Below are 22,031 nucleotides of genomic sequence, written 5' to 3' on the forward strand. Positions count from 1 at the left end.
GCATCGATGTTATTTTTAGACCCAGGGTCTGGCATCGATGTTACTTTTTCGAGACCCAGGGTCTGGCATCGAAGTTACTTTTTCGAGACCCAGGGTCTGGTATCGATATTATTTTTAGACCCAGGGTCTGGCATCGATGTTATTTTTAGACCCATGGCCAAGCATCGATGTTATTTTTAGACCCATGGCCAAGCATCGATGTTATTTTTAGACCCAGGGTCAGGCATTGATGTTATTTTTAGACCCAGGGTCTGGCATCGATGTTATTTTTAGACCCAGGGTCTGGCATGGATGTTATTTTTAGACCCAGGGCCTGGCATCAATGTTATTTTTAGACCCAGGGCCTGGCATCAATGTTATTTTTAGACCCAGGGCCTGGCTGGCATCGATGTTATTTTTAGTCCCAGTGCCTGGCATTGATGTTATTTTTAGACCCAGGGTCAGGCATTGATGTTATTTTTAGACCCAGGGTCTGGCATTGATGTTATTTTTAGACACAGGGTCTGGCATTGATGTTATTTTTAGACACAGGGTCTGGCATTGATGTTATTTTTAGACCCAGGGTCTGGCAACGACGTTATCTTTAGACCCAGGGTCTGGCATTGATGTTATTTTTAGACCCAGGGTCTGGCATTGATGTTATTTTTAGACCCAGGGCCTGGCTGGCATCGATGTTATTTTTAGACCCAGGGCCTGGCATCAATGTTATTTTTAGACCCAGGGCCTGGCTGGCATCGATGTTATTTTTAGACCCAGGGCCTGGCTGGCATCGATGTTATTTTTAGACCCAGGGCCTGGCTGGCATCGATGTTATTTTTAGACGCAGGGCCTGGCTGGCATCGATGTTATTTTTAGACCCAGGGCCTGGCATCGATGTTATTTTTAGGCCCAGAGCCTGGCTAGCATCGATGTTATTTTTAGACCCAGGGCCTGGCATCAATGTTATTTTTAGACCCAGGGCCTGGCATCGATGTTATTTTTAGACCCAGGGCCTGGCATCAATGTTATTTTTAGACCCAGGGCCTGGCTGGCATCGATGTTATTTTTAGTCCCAGTGCCTGGCATCAATGTTATTTTTAGACCCAGGGCCTGGCATCGATGTTATTTTTAGACCCAGGGCCTGGCATCAATGTTATTTTTAGACCCAGGGCCTGGCTGGCATCGATGTTATTTTTAGTCCCAGTGCCTGGCATCGATGTTATTTTTAGACCCAGGGCCTGGCATCAATGTTATTTTTAGACCCAGGGCCTGGCATCGATGTTATTTTTAGACCCAGGGCCTGGCATCAATGTTATTTTTAGACCCAGGGCCTGGCTGGCATCGATGTTATTTTTAGTCCCAGTGCCTGGCATCGATGTTATTTTTAGACCCAGGGCCTGGCATCGATGTTATTTTTAGACCCAGGGCCTGGCATCGATGTTATTTTTAGACCCAGGGCCTGGCATCGATGTTATTTTTAGACCCAGGGCCTGGCTTGCATTGATGTTATTTTTAGACCCAGGGCCTGGCATCGATGTTATTTTAAGGCCCAGGGCCTGGCTGGCATCGATGTTATTTTTAGACCCAGGGCCTGGCATTAATGTTATTTTTAGACCCAGGGCCTGGCATCGATGTTATTTTTAGACCCAGGGCCTGGCATCAATGTTATTTTTAGACCCAGGGCCTGGCTGGCATCGATGTTATTTTTAGTCCCAGTGCCTGGCATCAATGTTTTTTTTAGACCCAGGGCCTGGCATCGATGTTATTTTTAGACCCAGGGCCTGGCATCAATGTTATTTTTAGACCCAGGGCCTGGCTGGCACCGATGTTATTTTTAGTCCCAGTGCCTGGCATTGATGTTATTTTTAGACCCAGGGCCTGGCATCAATGTTATTTTTAGACCCAGGGCCTGGCATCGATGTTATTTTTAGACCCAGGGCCTGGCTGGCATCGATGTTATTTTGAGACCCAGGGCCTGGCTGGCATCGATGTTATTTTTAGACCCAGGGCCTGGCATCTGTCGCATCCTTATTTAGTTGTATTGTGACATGGAAAAGCTGTGAAGTACGGAATACACTCTATATAGGTGCTTAGGATGTTTCACGTTGGAAACAAGCGTCCACAGTTGAATTGTGGGGGAAAAAAAATCTCGTTTTGGTGAGTTGACCACATGGTTAGAGAGTCAGTAGTCGCCATGTTCAGAAACTCTATGTATGTCTAACGTAGTTGATATTACCAGTTGTGTACTTACAATATTTCATTGGATATAAGTCAATTTGTGAAACATAATATGTATTTCTTTATGGCGAGATTTGCCAGTTTAATATGTATTCCTTTTATGGTCAAGTAAATATTCTGTCTGCTGATCAGAGACTTGATTGATTAATATTAGTAATTGTTGTTCTGTGATAATTAGAGTGGATGTACGAGTCAAAAAGTAGTAGAGCTACTTAAGTGAAGCAAGGCATCTTTAATTATTCTAATATACATAACTTCTTGTCACAATAAGAAGTGACAGCATCGATGTTATTTTTAGACCCAGGGCCTGTCATCAATGTTATTTTTAGACCCAGGGTCTGTCATCGATGTTATTTTTAGACCCAGGGTCTGTCATCGATGTTATTTTTAGACCCAGGGTCTGTCATCGATGTTATTTTTCGAGACCCAGGGTCTGGTATCGATGTTATTTATAGAGACCCAGGGTCTGGCATTGATGTTATTTTTAGACCCAGGGTCTGGCAACGACGTTATTTTTAGACCCAGGGTCTGGCATTGATGTTATTTTTAGACCCAGGGTCTGGCATTGATGTTATTTTTAGACCCAGGGTCTGGCATTGATGTTATTTTTAGACCCAGGGTCTGGCATTGATGTTATTTTTAGACCCAGGGTCTGGCATTGATGTTATTTTTAGACCCAGGGTCTGGCATCGATGTTATTTTTAGCCCCAGGGCCTGGCTTCAATGTTATTTTTATGTTATGTTTCTTTTAGACCAAATGCCTTGTTGGCCGAGCCTTGTACTTGTCTAGTCCTCTGCGGACACAGAGAGTTGGTGCCTGGTATAAATGTTTGAACTGAACAATAGTGATATACCGCATTCTATCTAATCTAATACTTTCTTTTTTCTTCCGAAAGACCTGAAATACTGGTGCGGCTAGCGCTCGAAGTATGAAGCAAAAATCTTGTGATAAGGTGGGCGAACCCATTGTAGGTTCTTCAAGATTTCAGGTCGTGGGTGAATTCAATATATCTGAACGTAGGTAGGTTCAAAGATTTCAGGATGTGGGTGAATTCAATATATCTGTACGTAGGTAGGTTCAAAGATTTCAGGTCGTGGGTAAATTCAATATATCTGTACGTAGGTAGGTTCAAGATTTCAGGATTTGGGTAAATTCAATATATCTGTACGTAGGTAGGTTCAAGATTTCAGGATGTGGGTAAATTCAATATATCTGTACGTAGGTAGGTTCAAAGATTTCAGGATGTGGGTAGGTTCTTCGAAATTTCATTTCTAAAGATAATTAGTGTCGTCAACAGCCAGACATATATTTTTATTTAAAGCCTATTTTATGCTGTTTATGTAATAAAATGGTCTTATCTTATCTTATATAATACAGACGTTACTTCAAAAAAGAAGATGATTACGTCCTACGCGTCATGCATTTAGTCATGCATATTAACCAATGACTTAAATTCTGCCAAGTCACTGGTTTTCCTGGCTAGCTCAGGCAATTTAGCAACAAGTAAGTCCCCCATTAACGCTAGGTACCTATAACACTGGGTGGACTCAGAGGCGCCTCCCCACAAAAAAAATCCTATAGTTCAAAATCCCAGTCTTCATTGAGATTTGAACGCGAGACCTTTCCTAAGCGCTTTACCACTCATCCAAGACAAAAAAAAGCAAAGTAGATGAATACAAGACACAAGGATTTGTGGTTTGTTATTTTATTGCCGCATGTTATTATATTTTTGTTGATAGAATCAGTTCAATGCGTGTAAAACATTTAGATGCTCGTAGCACTAACAGATGTGATGAGAGAGTGGACCAATGCAGACCCTTGACACTGCCTCTGCGAGCTGAACTTAGTACAGAGTGCGCAGTGTCTCATCCAGAATTTTGTTCACCAGCTCATCAATGTTCTTGGACAGGATCAAGAGGAGCGTCACGCCGACAACAAAGGGTCCCCACTTGTAGATGAAGCGCGGCAAGGTGTCGAGCTCCGACAGTAGATTGGCCGTCAGCCTAAATAGAAACATGTAGATTTAAAGTGTTATTTTTTTAAACACGGTAACGCCGGAGTATATTATTATAGCTTTTATATAGCACTACTTTCATGCTTATAGCATGCTCAGAGCGCTTTGGTCCAATCTCATTTGTGGACCGGTTTGGGGGGGGGGGGTAGGGGGTATCTGCCTTTAGGCGCTCAGTAAACACAAGTCTGCCCGAGTCGGATGTCGAACCTCGAGCCCCCTTCATAGATAGCCAAGCCAAGCCAAGTTCAAGCGTACTTGAACGCTTCCCACCATAACTGATTAAAAAAAAAAAGATGGTAATAGTTTAGATGCCCAGAGACATTTACTGACCACCATGTTGTTTCTAAGCATATTTATATCCCTTATCTATATTAAACTTTTTTAAAAGAGATTTTTGTTCTTATGCTGTCAACTTATGCATTTTTACTGAAATGAAGGTCTAAAAAAATGTTAATAATAAATTGATGAAGTTGTTTCTTCATTTTTTCAATAACTTTTTTAAAGTGAGTTTTTTGTTCTTATGCTATCATTTTAAATGAATTTTAATATTAGATCTAATAGATGCTAGAAAGAAAGACAAAACAGCAACAGAAAAATGTTGGCAAGTAATTCAAGGGAGATAGTCTAGTATTAAGCCTTAAAACCGAAATGGCTATTTCCAATGACAATATATGGTAATAAGAAATAAAACTTAAAAATTTATATTTTAAAAACTATTTATCTCCGAGGAAATCAAATTACATATTTGTAATCTGCATTTTTTTCTGCATATTCTTAAAATATAAGAGAAACCTGATTTAGCGTTTCTAGTCTCGTATACTAATACCAAAAAGATATATTGCTTTCGTTGCATGGTCTGTGCACACATTGTAAGACATATTTACCAACGATAATAAGGATATTATTATTATTTCTTAGAAAGGTTATTGTTGTAATACCGATGGTGACACAGTTGGGGGTAGTGCCGTGTGTTTTTAGCCTACCCAAATCGCCACAGTCCAGCGCAGGACGAGCGGTCAACCGTGACCAGTGGACAGTACTCGCCAGTTCGGCAAGGACCAATGTCGTAAATATTACGCACGCAAGTCACGGCGAAAGAGATCAACTGGAGTGGTCAAGAAGGTTCGAGGCCAGTAGAGACACTATATAAGAGCGAGTGTGTTAGAAAGACTTCACTTCACGTTACCTCGCAATGTGACCAGTACGAGGCGAGAACCAGCACGGTGTGTGAAGTCAGTGCGGAGCAGAGACCAGGTTTTTGTAAAGACAGTGTTAATGTTGTTGCCAATTGCGATGTATTTGAAATTAAACTGACTGATACTGAGTTGTGAGGTTCTTTAGGTTCGTTGTGTCGTGTGGTGCAGTTAGCAGACAGTCTGGATAGTAGGAGAGACGTAACAATATATATTTGAGACCAACCGAAAATAAATTGCCGAAGACAGGTTTAGGGAGAAAGGAGAATCTAAACCGACCACCATCAGACAACGGTTATGTCTCCGCTAGATGTGGCAAAAATATGTTCCCATCTTAAGGTGTGACCACTAAACAGTGTCGACATGCTGACATTACGACCGTACTGACTGGTCACCTGTCAATCAATGAACTTTATGTGATGGACTAAACAAATGAACAAGGGGGGTGGTAGTTGTTCATCTCTACCTCTGGAGATATACCCGCACAGCTAGACAGACGCCTAGTCAGCGTGACGTAGTCAAGGAATATCTTAACATGTTAACTAACCCACTCAAAGGTCAAGACAAGCAAAGCAAAAAAAAAAATGCTGCTATGTATGTAGGGCCCATTTATAATATAAGTTTCATTTCAAATTATATTAACACGCCATGTCTTGTAATAAAGATGTTTGGTGCATATTCATATATTTTTAAGCTCATTGTCTTGTTTTAAATATAAACATTAATATATTCCATAATAAACATCAATTGAAACAACTTTATACATATTAGTAGAAATGTAGGTACTACTGTGTACTTTTTACTATCCTATTAGCAATCGCGAATAGGGCCAAATGGCCGGATATTTGGCCAGACCCTGAGCTACGATCCGGTGCATCCCTAATTGATATATGGGTCACATCTTCCTAAATAGGTCACACGGTCATTCAGAATTGTCATCGTCAGTTAAAATATTAATTTGAAAAGTGTGAGCTAATAATGCATTATGGCAAAAAAAAAAAAAAAAAAAAAGAAAACAACAACAAAAAAAACTCAGCTGGCCAATCTTGGGATTCAAACTCGAACCTCTAAGTTCGGCAGTCAATCGTTTAATTGCCCTCAGCCACACATCCCATTTACTAATACAACCTGAGCCTTGTTAGGGATATACAGTGATACGAAATGACATTTTTAAATTGCCCAGGAAGAAAAAAAAAACACATCAAGAAAGAGATGTCTCATTACTACGCACACATCGAGTTGAAACCTATTGATAAGTAGACAATCTTACATACGAGAAATCAAATTTACTTCGAGTTGACAGGCTCAACCTTTCATGAAGTGGAAATCAAATCTTACACATGAAATTGACAGGCTAATACCGCTTCATTCAGTGGCAATCAAATATACATCCAGTTGACAGGCTAAACCTCTTCATAAGAACAGTGGCGTAGCAAGGTACCAGTGGGTCCGGGTGCAAGAATATGTTGGTGGGCCCTCTTCCCCAATAAGATGAATGTAAAGTGAGACAGAACAATTGAGTCATTTGAATGTATTGGTAAATTTAACAATAGATATTTCAATGCAAGTAGAGTAGCCTTTTTTTTTTATAAGTAATAATGTCGTTTGTCGTCACGTTTGATTCAGTCAGGACTCAGACAATTTCTTAACAAAATTAAACGACTTAAAAGATGTTTCAACTGTATAAAGAAGTGTTTTATGAGTTCCACATTCGACACATTTACATTCCTAAAACACTTCTAGGTGTAAAACTGTTAAATATTGATACAAACTATAATCTAATTGTACTTCCATCATTTAACAGTGTCACAGATGCCATTATAGATTTATTTGTATATTTCACATTTAAAAGCTTGTGTGTAAATAGAAATATAAACCCTTGACTGAGCCTCAGGAATTACCCCACAAATCTAGACCCTTGACAGCGCCTCAGGTTTTACCCGAGACGTAATTACGATGTTGCAAATCTATTGGTTGATTTGAAAATAAATAAAGACATTTTTTAAAAAAAGTTAGCGCCAGAGAATTGACGAGAGTAGAAAGAACGCCAGTCGATGAAAGAATTTCCTAGTAGACAGTCACGCTTTCTAAGAGCTCTGGTTTAAAGCCTTTGTAATATTAGTTATGCTTGTTGATCTGTAACTTGTACATAAGCTGTACTTACGTTTTATATTTAAATAAAGTTCCAGAGTTGTGTTTTGACAAAGAATCTTTTATTTGTGAATCCTAGATCGTCATTTATTCAACTATTTTAATTCAAGTAAAATCCCCGGCACCACAACACACGTTGTGACAAACAGTAACTAGATCGAACATTTTTCTGGCATTCTAAGTAGCAAAGTCAGTAACCTGTGCATCTATTTCTAAACTTTTAGCTGCTTCTTGCTCTATGGAAAATATACAAAGTGATATCAACCTGATCTGTGTCGGATCGGTTATAATTATTAAAACATGTCATAAGTCTGTCAAAAACTTGTGACTTCGGTAAATTACAAGTCACGGAATCAAAAAATCTTAAATTCACGTATATTAAATATAAAAAATAAAAGAAGCAGATTAAGCTTTAAAAAAATTGAATAATTAGTAGTTGTGTCGAAATATTAATTCTTGATCATCAGGACTATCTCACTAGACCTAATTGTCATTGTTACTCGCCCCTTTCCTTATTTTTTTGTACAACACATTATTATTATCTATATCAAACTCTCTCTCTCTTTCTCCCACTCCATTCATTCTAATAACAGCCTATTAATGCTAGCAATGACTTATGAACATACATAGAAGTCAAGGGGACGATCTGGCAAACACTTAGGGCTAGCCACCACGACAATAAACCTGATGGAGAACAGTTCCTTACAATTGAAATACTACAAGCTGCTGGTATATTAACTCTAGCTTCGAACACATGGTTCATGTTTTGAAAGTAATATAAAGTTTCGTTCCACGTTTTGGATATTTCCAGGGAGCTTTTCAGATTCTATATGTCATTACTTTTTACAGAAGTGCAATTTTTTTTTCTTTAGTGTCATCTCTAAGTTCTCACGTGGGCCCCAACTGGTGAAGAGTTATGGGCCCAAGTGCAATCAACCCCTTTGCGCCATTGTTGCTACACCACGGGATGTGGGCCCCTAATGGTCGTGGGCCCGGGTTCATTGAACCCCCTTCACGCCATGGATGCTACGCCACTGCATAAGAAGACATCAAATCTTGTATATGAGTTGACAGGCTAAACCTCTTCATTTGGTAGAAATCAAATCTCACACATCAATTTGTCAGGCTAAACCTCTTCATTTTGGTAAAAATCAAATCTTACACATCAATGTGTCAGGCTAAACCTCTTCATTTTGGTAGAAATCAAATCTCACACATCAATTTGTCAGGCTAAACCTCTTCATTTGGTAAAAATCAAATCTCACACATCAATGTGTCAGGCTAAACTTCTTCATTTTGGTAGAAATCAAATCTCACACATCAATGTGTCAGGCTAAACCTCTTCATTTTGGTAGAAATCAAATCTCACACATCAATGTGTCAGGCTAAACCTCTTCATTTGGTAGAAATCAAATCTCACACATCAATTTGTCAGGCTAAACCTCTTCAATGAGAGGAAATTAACTTGGGAGCACCTACCTGCAGGCATGGTAGCACATGAAACACGGAATGATGCAGGAGGCGATGCCATCAAAGATCAAGGTGTCCAGAATTCTCAGAAGTGGGTTGTCATTTCGCTAGAAACAAAAATAAATACATTTTTAAAAAGTCTTAAGGCTTGAACCACCTCTTATATATTTTCTTATCTTATTATCAGTTAGAATTCAGGGGTTCTCAACCTGTGGGTCGCGATCCCCTTAAGGGTCGATTGACCATTTGCCAGGGGTCGCTTAAGACCATCGAAAATATGGATTGTTATTGCCTACTCCTCTATTGCTGTATGTGTGTGTCGGGGGGTGGTGGTGGTGGTGGTCGCGGCAGAGTGGGGGGGGTTGTAAAAAGGGGTCGCCGAGCTTAAAAGGTTGAGAACCGCTGAGTTAGATAGTCCTGTGTACACGCTGTACTAACAGGTTACAGAAGTAAAAAAGAAAAGTCGGAGTGATTCTGTCATTTTCTCCAATTTAGTTTTAAGTTCCAAGCGATTGATGGTAGTGTGTATCTGTGTATTTTTTTCACTCTTTCTTTACGCTATTAATAGGTTATATTAATAGCTTATTTTGGTAAAGGGGGGGGATGTGGTGATTGTATTTGTATATAGCATTCTAAACAACACTTGATAGAATCTTGGGTGTAAGATTTAAGGAGTTCTATGTTTATTTATTATTATGTGATTGGTCCATTGGTTGGGACAGAGTGACAGCGCTTAGTGTTTTCTCTGGTAACAGTGTCGAGGCCGGAGTCTTGGCGCCTAGTCGTATAGTAGAAGTAATATAGAAGTCAGCTTTCATAATTATGCATATTTAGTAGTTAACATTTAATGCGTTGTCTACAACTCCAGTTATCCTGATGACTTTTATTAAAGTTATATTTTTGTTGTTAATTCATCACTGGCGTCTCTTTGAGTTATTGAGAGAAGTACGTTTATGTGTCATGTGTAAGCCAAGTTAGGAGTTCACAACAGTAGCGAAGGTTGATGCGGCCTTCCCTATGCGTACTTTTTATTATCTCCTCTTCTAGCGACATTTCTCTCTATCTTTTGCCTTGCAGGCCTCTTCATTCTTTTATGTTGTCTTCCCATCGCATTCTCTTTCTGCCTCTTTTTCTTTTTCCTGGTACTGTTCCATGAAGGAAGGTCTTTGCGAGCCCTGAGGACGTTGAAATATGGCCATAGAGTTTTAGTTTGCGTGTTTTGTTTTGACAACACTTAGCAGCTCATCGTGGGGTCCAATCGCTGAACTAACCCTGTCTCTAATCTCTTCGTTAGCGATACGGTCTTTGTATTTGATACCTAGGGTCTTTCCGTAACATCCAAATTCCATTGCAAGGATCCTCCTTTCTAGCTCTGCAGTCAGTGTCTAAGAAACGCAAGCGTATAAGAGTGCGGCCGTGACCAGGGAGCGCATCAGTCTGATTTTTGTGTCTAGGACTATGCCTTTGTCTTTCCATATTGTTTTGAGTTTTGCAAGTGCTGCTGTGGACTGTGCAATTTGGGCCAGTAGTTCAGGTTTAGTTCCTTCATCTTAGACGATAGCTCCCAGGTCAAATGTTGTTTGTTTTACATGTTTCGGATGTTCTCTTCAGAGTTGAAGATAATTACTTCCTAGTCCAAACCTCCCGCAGGACGACGGGGGATGGGAACTGGCAGGGTTTGAACCCTGGGCCATCGATAAATGTGAACGACAGTCCAGCGCGCAAACCGCACGACCAGGCAGTACTTTAAACTACTACAGCGAACACCCTACGCGTTCAACTTACAACTGGATTTAAAAAAAACAAGAAAGAAGGAACAGACGGTTTTTTTTTTTTTGGTTATAAAAGACTTTATTTTATACTTGTTCGGATCTTTCAACTACCTGCAGAGATACCAGAACGTTGTCCCTGTTCAGTCTAGAAGGTTAAACTCAAGTAAAAAACTAGAAAAAAAAATACTATAAAAACAAAAAGCTTATACTAGGTGTAATTGTATCAATTAGTTTGGATCAATCGTGTGATTACATTTGTGATAGATCTAGACTAGCAATAAATAAACCTGTGCAACCACCTGCCAACTAGAAATATTTGTATCTATTGTTTTTGTTTAGCGCGATTCCCTGCTTTTAGCTTTGATTCTGTCCACTTGTCTGGCGCACTTAGGGGAAGTGGGTGGGGAGGGGTATCTGACGGACGGCACTCAGGCCACTCGGGCTCAAGTCTCCTCAAGGGAACTAATTCAACTTAAACCGTCACATCTGCCATGTAGGATTTCTTTCCCTTGTTCGATACCACACAAAAAAATATATATATATACCAATTTTAAAAACTATTTTTTTTTTATGATTTTTTTTTCAGGTACAAGAAATACTTGAGTGAAATTTTAACTTAAAACGTGTACATACTTTTCACCAGACAGACAGACAGAGTGAGATGAGTAGGCTTTGCAGTCAAATATATACAACTGTTGGCGCAATAATGTAAAAAACATTCACAAAAAGATTTTCTATAACTTATTAACAATATACGTACAGAAAGTGACTTTACAATTGGCCTTAAAATTACATATTCGATGTCATCTTTTTTGTTATCTTATAGATTCATGACTTAGGAAACTGATTAGCTAAAAGCATCTCAGACAGCACAGACTTTCTAAACGTGAAGCATTCTAGACATTCATAAACTCATAAATTAGAGCGACCGAGAAATGTATAAATTACAGCATCCCAGCTATTGCAACCAACAGTCCACAAGACATCCTTAACTTACAGCATCCCAGCTATTGCAACCAACAGTCCACAAGACATCCTTAACTTACAGCATCCCAACTATTGCAACCAACAGTCCACAAGACATCCTTAACTTACAGCATCCCAGCTATTGCAACCAACAGTCCACAATATATCCTTAACTTACAGCATCCCAGCTATTGCAACCAACAGTCCACAAGACATCCATAACTTACAGCATCCCAGCTATTGCAACCAACAGTCCACAAGACATCCATAACTTACAGCATCCCAGCTATTGCAACCAACAGTCCACAAGACATCCATAACTTACAGCATCTCAGCTGTTGCAACCAACAGTCCACAAGACATCCTTAACTTACAGCATCCCAGCTATTGCAACCAACAGTCCACAAGACATGCATAACTTACAGCATCCCAGCTATTGCAACCAACAGTCCACAAGACATCCATAACTTACAGCATCCCAGCTATTGCAACCAACAGTCCACAAGACATCCTTAACTTACAGCATCCCAGCTATTACAACCAACAGTCCACAAGACATGCATAACTTACAGCATCCCAGCTATTGCAACCAACAGTCCACAAGACATCCATAACTTACAGCATCCCAGCTATTGCAACCAACAGTCCACAAGACACCCTTAACTTACAGCATCCCAGCTATTACAACCAACAGTCCACAAGACACCCTTAACTTACAGCATCCCAGCTATTGTAACGAACAGTCCACAAGGCATCCCTAACTTACAGCATCCCAGCTATTGCCATCAACAGTCCACAAGACATCCTTAACTTACAGCATCCCAGCTATTACAACCAACAGTCCACAAGACATCCATAACTTACAGCATCACAGCTATTGCAACAAACTGTCCACAACACATCCTTAACTTACAGCATCCCAGCTATTGCAACCAACAGTCCACAAGACATCCCTAACTTACAGCATCCCAGCTATTACAACCAACAGTCCACAAGACATCCTTAACTTACAGCATCCCAGCTATTGCAACCAACAGTCCACAAGACATCCTTAACTTACAGCATCCCAGCTATTGCAACCAACAGTCCACAAGACATGCATAACTTACAGCATCCCAGCTATTGCAACCAACAGTCCACAAGACATCCTTAACTTACAGCATCCCAGCTATTGCAACCAACAGTCCACAAGACATCCTTAACTTACAGCATCCCAGCTATTACAACCAACAATCCACAAGACATCCTTAACTTACAGCATCCCAGCTATTGCAACCAACAGTCCACAACACATCCATAACTTACAGCATCCCAGCTATTGAAACCAACAGTCCACAACACATCCATAACTTACAGCATCCCAGCTATTGCAACCAACAATCCACAACACATCCATAACTTACAGCATCCCAGCTATTGAAACCAACAATCCACAAGACATCCTTAACTTACAGCATCCCAGCTATTGCAACCAACAGTCCACAAGACATGCATAACTTACAGCATCCCAGCTATTGCAACCAACAGTCCACAAGACATCCATAACTTACAGCATCCCAGCTATTGCAACCAACAGTCCACAAGACATCCTTAACTTACAGCATCCCAGCTATTACAACCAACAATCCACAAGACATCCTTAACTTACAGCATCCCAGCTATTGCAACCAACAGTCCACAAGACATCCTTAACTTACAGCATCCCAGCTATTGCAACCAACAGTCCACAAGACATCCCTAACTTACAGCATCCCAGCTATTACAACCAACAGTCCACAAGACATCCTTAACTTACAGCATCCCAGCTATTGCAACCAACAGTCCACAAGACATCCTTAACTTACAGCATCCAAGCTATTGCAACCAACAGTCCACAAGACATGCATAACTTACAGCATCCCAGCTATTGCAACCAACAGTCCACAAGACATCCTTAACTTACAGCATCCCAGCTATTGCAACCAACAGTCCACAAGACATCCTTAACTTACAGCATCCCAGCTATTACAACCAACAATCCACAAGACATCCTTAACTTACAGCATCCCAGCTATTTCAACCAACAGTCCACAACACATCCATAACTTACAGCATCCCAGCTATTGAAACCAACAGTCCACAACACATCCATAACTTACAGCATCCCAGCTATTGCAACCAACAGTCCACAACACATCCATAACTTACAGCATCCCAGCTATTGAAACCAACAATCCACAAGACATCCTTAACTTACAGCATCCCAGCTATTGCAACCAACAGTCCACAAGACATGCATAACTTACAGCATCCCAGCTATTGCAACCAACAGTCCACAAGACATCCATAACTTACAGCATCCCAGCTATTGCAACCAACAGTCCACAAGACATCCTTAACTTACAGCATCCCAGCTATTACAACCAACAATCCACAAGACATCCTTAACTTACAGCATCCCAGCTATTGCAACCAACAGTCCACAAGACATCCATAACTTACAGCATCCCAGCTATTGCAACCAACAGTCCACAAGACATGCATAACTTACAGCATCCCAGCTATTGCAACCAACAGTCCACAAGACATCCTTAACTTACAGCATCCCAGCTATTGCAACCAACAGTCCACAAGACATCCTTAACTTACAGCATCCCAGCTATTGCAACCAACAGTCCACAAGACATGCATAACTTACAGCATCCCAGCTATTGCAACCAACAGTCCACAAGACATCCATAACTTACAGCATCCCAGCTATTGCAACCAACAATCCACAACACATCCATAACTTACAGCATCCCAGCCATTCTTGGCAGCGTGACAGACGATGTAGACACCTCCCATACAGTTCAACAGGTCCACGGTGCGGAAAGTGAAGTTGTACTTGGCACATTCCCCAAAAGCAAAGCCGTAACCTGTTAGAAATAGAATGTTAGGTGCAACTGACTGAAGTCAATGTTTAGTTGTCAAGTAATTAATTGTTAATGTTTAGTTGTCAGTCTTTACTTGTCAATGTTTAGTTGTCACTGTTTAGTTTCGATGATTGATTTAGAGTTTAGAGTGATGATAAATGGGAAAAGTTTAGGCAGTCAACCCTGGGTAATCGAAATTCAGGACCTCAGGCAGCTTGCTGCAACCTGGCAAAGTCAATTTATATTTTGTTTTTGTTTCTTTTAACTTTTTGAGGCTATGAATAGTAGAAAATTCTTAGCTTTTTTATATTATTGTAGCTTTTTTATATAGCGCTACTTTCAATCTTATAGCATGCTCAGAGCGCTTTTGGTCCAATCTCATTTGTGGACCAGTTTGGGGGGGGGGTATCTAGGAGTTGGTTTTCCTTGCTGCCTGTAGGCGCTCAGTAAACACAACTCTGCCCGAGTCGGGTGTCGAACCTCGAGCCCCCTTCTAGGTAGCCAAGCCAAGCCAAGTTCAAGCGCACTTGGCCTTCTAGGCCACGCTTCCCACCTTTAGGAGTGTGGTACTGTTGCTGACTTGCCACATCATACTTACATTTTTCAATAGCCTCCTTTAAAAAGTGGAGAATAGAATTAATTTTGTTTATTGAAATAATCGCGATCCACGCAAAGCAAAAGGATGACCATTAGATCATATTTTAAAAATGAAATAAAGCTTTGTTGTTTTTTATTTTGGTCCCTTAGTACAGTCTTTATAATAAAGAAATTTATTTTGAACAGTATTAAAATAGGCAAATAAATAATAAAACATTCCCCTATACAGCACAGTCAATATGTCAAAATACAAAGCCTTTTTACCATATTTATGAGATTCATAATCGCAGATCATTTCTACGTACCACAAAATCGCAGAGGAAGAGTGGCAAACACGTCAGGCATGTTGAAAGCTGGTCAGTTGTGTCTTGCTACCTGTAAAAGCCCAACTGACCGTTATAACAAAAGACATTACAACTACTAACGATTGACTGTCATCGTGAGACAAGACACGACGACACAAGTAATGTCAAATGACGATCACCTCATGACAACACAAGTACTGTCAAATGACGGTCACCTCATGACAACACAAGTACTGTCAAATGACGATCACCTCATGACAACACAAGTACTGTCAAATGACGATCACCTCATGACAACACAAGTACTGTCAAATGACGATCACCTCATGACAACATAAGTACTGTCAAATGACGATCACCTCATGACAACACAAGTACTGTCAAATGACGATCACCTCATGACAACACAAGTACTGTCAAATGACGATTACCTCATGACAGCACAAGTACTGTCAAATGACGATCACCTCATGACAGCACAAGTACTGTCAAATGACGATCACCTCATGACAACACAAGTACTGTCAAATGACGATCACCTCATGACAACACAAGTACTGTCAAATGACGATCATCTCGAGACTAAAAATCCTTTTTGACATGGCTCGTCTTAAAGCCAAAATGAAATAATAATATAATAATAATAATAATAATAATAATAATCTTTATTGTCCGTATGGAAATTTGTCTTACAATTTGTGCATTACACCAAACAAAAAAACATTATAACTATAAGAAACCAAAGTGTACATTCACACCAGACTCACTCATAATTTACATGTGACAAAGTTTATACCAGATTGTTCTTATTTAATGATTTGATTGCCAGGGGAACAAAAGAGTGTTTGTGTCTGTTTGTCTTTGCTATCGGTGTCTTGTATCTCTTCTGTGATGGTAAAATCACAAAATCCTGATACAAAGGATGACTCTTTATTTCGAGGACAGCATATCGAGATTAATGACCTATTTTTCGCAGACGATGCAGCACTACCATTCACAAGAAGGACGTCAGGGAGTCCAGAACTTTGGCAGCTGTATGTCAGAAGTATAGCTTTACAATAAGCCTCCTAAAGATTGAATTTCTGGCACATGATGTCACAGGAGAACCCGTGGTAAATATTGGAAATTACACCCTTACGGTGGTGCAGGAATTTACCTCCCTAGAGTCAACTATTGTTAGCAGATTTAAATTTAGAAATCAAGGGGACCAATAAGAGTTGGGAAAAGCTTCTGGAACAATGGCTGTCAATCGTAACATTTAAAGCAGTAGTGTCAGTAAACAAAGTGGGGGAGGGAAAGGTGGAGGGAAAAAAAACAACAACAACATATGCGTTGCTGAACCGTAAACATTTTGGGACAATTAAAATGCGAAGGCTCCTTTCTTGTGGTGTCGCCAGGGCAGTAGCCCCCACATGCCCTGCCCCTAAATCCAGTCTTATAAGTAGTGTTTATGCATACTCTCTATCTATACTATGAGGTTTCAATTATGCTTGCATATATGGCATCATTGGTTGGAAGCGTGGTCGAGAGGCCAAGTGCGCTTGAACTTGGCTTGGCTTGCCTACCTAGAAGGGGGCCCGAGGTTCGACACCCGACTCGGGCAGAGTTGTGTTTACTGAGCGCCTAAAGGCAGCACGGAAAACCAACTAGATACCCCCCTCCCCCCCCACCGGTCCACAAATGAGATTGGACCAAAAGCGCTCTGAGCATGCTATAAGCATGAAAGTAGCGCTATATAAAAGCTATAATAATTATAATAATAAGATAGGTGTATCTATGTTTTGGGTTTTTCTGAGTATTTTATTAGGTTTCGTTTTTTCTTCTAGTCTAGATCTAGGCTACATTAGATTAATCGACCTAAAGTCTAGATCTAAATCGTATCTTATATAATACATTAGAGACGTTACTTCAAAAGAGAAGATGATTACGTTCTACGCGTCATGCCTTTAGTCATTCATGTTAACCAATGACTTAAATTCTGCCAAGTCACTGGTTTTCATGGCTGGCTCAGGCAGCCGACCCATTCCATGCTCTATTACTAGACTATATCTAAACAAAAAACAATATTTGAAATAGACCCGTATCTTGAATGAGAAAGTTCCAAAATTTATTATTTCTTGCAAATTTTCATTCTGAATAAGGTCAAAGGGTTCGGGTGCACGAGACTTAATCATTCAGGAAGGATAACCCGTCTACCTCTCCTCAAAAGTTTCATTTTTAGAGTGACCTCTCTTTTGCACTTCTGGCCATTTAAAGCAATTTACTAAAGTTCAATGTGTAAGTCTTGTTTAAGATCCAGATCTATTTAAGAATAAGAGCGTAGGTGCCCCGCTCGGCGAATAAGCTTGTCTAATAAAGTTCATTACTACTTTAATTGTTAGAATTATTTAAGAAATTACCTTTAGATTGCTCCAGAAAGCTGATTCTCTGCTATTCGAAACGGTTACAAACATTAGGACCTCACGAGACTTCCTGTTTTTGGTTGCTACGTATGCGAGTTTGACATTGGTGCAGTATGGTGCATTTCTAGGAAGCTAGCAGTGCGTAGTCACGGGAAATTTCACACCTCGTGAAGTCCAGGACTGGAAGGGAATTTCATACATGGCGGAAAACCTAAAAATAGCCAGCCTTTTTGGTGTATTCGGTGTTTTTAAAAAGGTTACACGATAGTCTCTGTGCACAGTTTAGCACTACAGAATGAAAGTTTTGAAGTTCTTCAATTTGTGGCGCTTTTTTAGTTGGCAGGTTAAAGTTCAGTTTAGCGTCCTTGGCATTCTTTAGTTGATAGTGAAAATCTCCTATATTTCTTAACTAGTGCCATTGAAGAATGAAACGGCTTCATTGGTGGGGCGTCTGTAATTTGAAGATTTGCATCCGAAATTTGGATTGTATTTTATTTTGTGCCCATGGGGATCCCGTGTAGCAAATAAGTGACCGCGGGGGGGGGAGAATCCCGTGTAGCGAATAAGTGCCCATGGGGGATCGCGTGTAGCGATTAAGTGCCCATGGGGGATCCCGTGTAGCGATTAAGTGCCCATGGGGGATCCCGTGTAGCGAATAAGTGCCCATGGGGGATACCGTGTAGCAAATAAGTGCTCATGGGGGATCCCGTGTAGCGAATGAGTGCCCATGGGGGATCCCGTGTAGCAAATAAGTGCCCATGGGGGATCGTGTGTAGCAAATAAGTGCTCATGGGGGATCGTGTGTAGCAAATAAGTGCTCATGGGGGATCGTGTGTAGCAAATAAGTGCTCATGGGGGATCGTGTGTAGCAAATAAGTGCTCATGGGGGATCGTGTGTAGCAAATAAGTGCCCATAGGGGATCGTGTGTAGCAAATAAGTGCTCATGGGGGATCGTGTGTAGCAAATAAGTGCTCATGGGGGATCGTGTGTAGCAAATAAGTGCTCATGGGGGATCCTGTGTAGCGAATGAGTGCCCATGGGGGATCCCGTGTAGCAAATAAGTGCTCATGGGGGATCGTGTGTAGCAAATAAGTGCCCATGGGGGATCGTGTGTAGCAAATAAGTGCTCATGGGGGATCGTGTGTAGCAAATAAGTGCTCATGGGGGATCGTGTGTAGCAAATAAGTGCTCATGGGGGATCGTGTGTAGCAAATAAGTGCTCATGGGGGATCGTGTGTAGCAAATAAGTGCTCATGGGGGATCCAATGTAGCAAATAAGTGCACATGGGGGATCCCGTGTAGCAAATAAGTGCCCATGGGGGATCCCGTGTAGCAAATAAGTGCACATGGGGGATCCCGTGTAGCAAATAAGTGCTCATGGGGGATCCCGTGTAGCGAATAAGTGCCCATGGGGGATCCCGTGTAGCGAATAAGTGCCCATGGGGGATACCGTGTAGCAAATAAGTGCTCATGGGGGATCCCGTGTAGCGAATGAGTGCCCATGGGGGATCCCGTGTAGCAAATAAGTGCTCATGGGGGATCGTGTGTAGCAAATAAGTGCCCATGGGGGATCGTGTGTAGCAAATAAGTGCTCATGGGGGATCGTGTGTAGCAAATAAGTGCTCATGGGGTATCGTGTGTAGCAAATAAGTGCTCATGGGGGATCGTGTGTAGCAAATAAGTGCTCATGGGGGATCCCGTGTAGCGAATGAGTGCCCATGGGGGATCCCGTGTAGCAAATAAGTGCTCATGGGGGATCGTGTGTAGCAAATAAGTGCCCATGGGGGATCGTGTGTAGCAAATAAGTGCTCATGGGGGATCGTGTGTAGCAAATAAGTGCTCATGGGGGATCGTGTGTAGCAAATAAGTGCTCATGGGGGATCGTGTGTAGCAAATAAGTGCTCATGGGGGATCGTGTGTAGCAAATAAGTGCTCATGGGGGATCCCATGTAGCAAATAAGTGCACATGGGGGATCCCGTGTAGCAAATAAGTGCCCATGGGGGATCCCGTGTAGCAAATAAGTGCACATGGGGGATCCCGTGTAGCAAATAAGTGCTCATGGGGGATCCCGTGTAGCGAATAAGTGCCCATAGGGGATCGTGTGTAGCAAATAAGTGCTCATGGGGGATCCCGTGTAGCAAATAAGTGCCCATGGGGGATCGCATGTAGCAAATAAGTGCTCATGGGGGATCCCGTGTAGCAAATAAGTGCTCATGGGGGATCCCGTGTAGCGAATAAGTGCCCATGGGGGATCATGTGTAGCAAATAAGTGCACATGGGGGATCCCGTGTAGCGAATAAGTGCCCATGGGGGATCCCGTGTAGCAAATAAGTGCTCATGGGGGATCGTGTGTAGCAAATAAGTGCTCATGGGGGATCCCGTGTAGCGAATAAGTGCACATGGGGGATCCCGTGTAGCGAATAAGTGCCCATGGGGGATCCCGTGTAGCAAATAAGTGCTCATGGGGGATCGTGTGTAGCAAATAAGTGCTCATGGGGGATCCCGTGTAGCAAATAAGTGCCCATAGGGGATCGTGTTTAGCAAATAAGTGCTCATGGGGGATCCTGTATAGCAAATAAGTGCCCATGGGGGATCCCGTGTAGCAAATAAGTGCACATGGGGGATCCCGTGTAGCAAATAAGTGCACATGGGGGATCCCGTGTAGCAAATAAGTGCCCATGGGGGATCGCATGTAGCAAATAAGTGCCCATGGGGGATCGCATGTAGCAAATAAGTGCCCATGGGGGATCCCGTGTAGCTAATAAGTGCACATGGGGGATCCCGTGTAGCAAATAAGTGCCCAGGGGGGATCCCGTGTAGCAAATAAGTGCCCAGGGGGGATCCCGTGTAGCAAATAAGTGCCCAGGGGGGATCCCGTGTAGCAAATAAGTGCCCATGGGGGATCGCATGTAGCAAATAAGTGCCCATGGGGGATCCCGTGTAGCAAATAAGTGCCCAGGGGGGATCCCGTGTAGCAAATAAGTGCCCATGGGGGATCCCATGTAGCAAATAAGTGCTCATGGGGGATCGTGTGTAGCAAATAAGTGCTCATGGGGGATCCCATGTAGCAAATAAGTGCACATGGGGGATCCCGTGTAGCAAATAAGTGCCCATGGGGGATCGCATGTAGCAAATAAGTGCTCATGGGGGATCCCGTGTAGCAAATAAGTGCTCATGGGGGATCCCGTGTAGCGAATAAGTGCCCATGGGGGATCCCGTGTAGCAAATAAGTGCACATGGGGGATCCCGTGTAGCGAATAAGTGCCCATTGGGGATTCCGTGTAGCAAATAAGTGCTCATGGGGGATCGTGTGTAGCAAATAAGTGCTCATGGGGGATCCCGTGTAGCGAATAAGTGCACATGGGGGATCCCGTGTAGCGAATAAGTGCCCATGGGGGATCCCGTGTAGCAAATAAGTGCTCATGGGGGATCGTGTGTAGCAAATAAGTGCTCATGGGGGATCCCGTGTAGCAAATAAGTGCCCATAGGGGATCGTGTGTAGCAAATAAGTGCTCATGGGGGATCGTGTGTAGCAAATAAGTGCCCATGGGGGATCCCGTGTAGCAAATAAGTGCACATGGGGGATCCCGTGTAGCAAATAAGTGCACATGGGGGATCCCGTGTAGCAAATAAGTGCCCATGGGGGATCGCATGTAGCAAATAAGTGCCCATGGGGGATCCCGTGTAGCTAATAAGTGCACATGGGGGATCCCGTGTAGCAAATAAGTGCCCATGGGGGATCCCGTGTAGCAAATAAGTGCCCATGGGGGATCCCGTGTAGCAAATAAGTGCCCAGGGGGGATCCCGTGTAGCAAATAAGTGCCCATGGGGGATCGCAAGTAGCAAATAAGTGCCCATGGGGGATCCCGTGTAGCAAATAAGTGCCCAGGGGGATCCCGTGTAGCAAATAAGTGCCCAGGGGGGATCCCGTGTAGCAAATAAGTGCTCATGGGGGATCCCGTGTAGCAAATAAGTGCCCATGGGGGATCCCGTGTAGCAAATAAGTGCACATGGGGGATCCCGTGTAGCAAATAAGTGCTCATGGGG

The 22,031-nt window shown here is 42.1% G+C and overlaps 1 protein-coding gene across 1 annotated transcript; it reads right to left on the bottom strand.

The window, feature by feature from the left end:
- Positions 1-3,907: 3,907 nt before the first annotated feature.
- LOC106050108 (uncharacterized) lies at positions 3,908-18,107 on the bottom strand. The gene is made up of 5 exons (XM_056005674.1): positions 17,980-18,107; positions 15,581-15,650; positions 14,560-14,681; positions 9,056-9,153; positions 3,908-4,221 (listed from the first exon to the last, which is right to left on the bottom strand). The coding sequence occupies exons 2-5, from the start codon at positions 15,618-15,620 to the stop codon at positions 4,062-4,064; spliced, it is 420 nt and encodes a 139-aa protein (XP_055861649.1). The 5' UTR covers positions 15,621-15,650; positions 17,980-18,107; the 3' UTR covers positions 3,908-4,061.
- Positions 18,108-22,031: the final 3,924 nt, after the last annotated feature.

Source organism: Biomphalaria glabrata, chromosome 12 (assembly GCF_947242115.1).
Source record: "Biomphalaria glabrata chromosome 12, xgBioGlab47.1, whole genome shotgun sequence".
Taxonomy (NCBI): domain Eukaryota; kingdom Metazoa; phylum Mollusca; class Gastropoda; family Planorbidae; genus Biomphalaria; species Biomphalaria glabrata.

Bases quoted from the DNA above. Each gene is read 5' to 3' on its own strand.
- LOC106050108 (XM_056005674.1), bottom strand. From the start codon at position 15,620: ATGCCTGACGTGTTTGCCACTCTTCCTCTGCGATTTTGTG. The intron at 14,682-15,580 runs GTACGTAGAAAT...TATTTCTAACAG, and splicing joins TCTTCCTCTGCGATTTTGTG to GTTACGGCTTTGCTTTTGGG. The intron at 9,154-14,559 runs GTAAGTTATGGA...TTTTGTTTCTAG, and splicing joins CCAAGAATGGCTGGGATGCT to CGAAATGACAACCCACTTCT.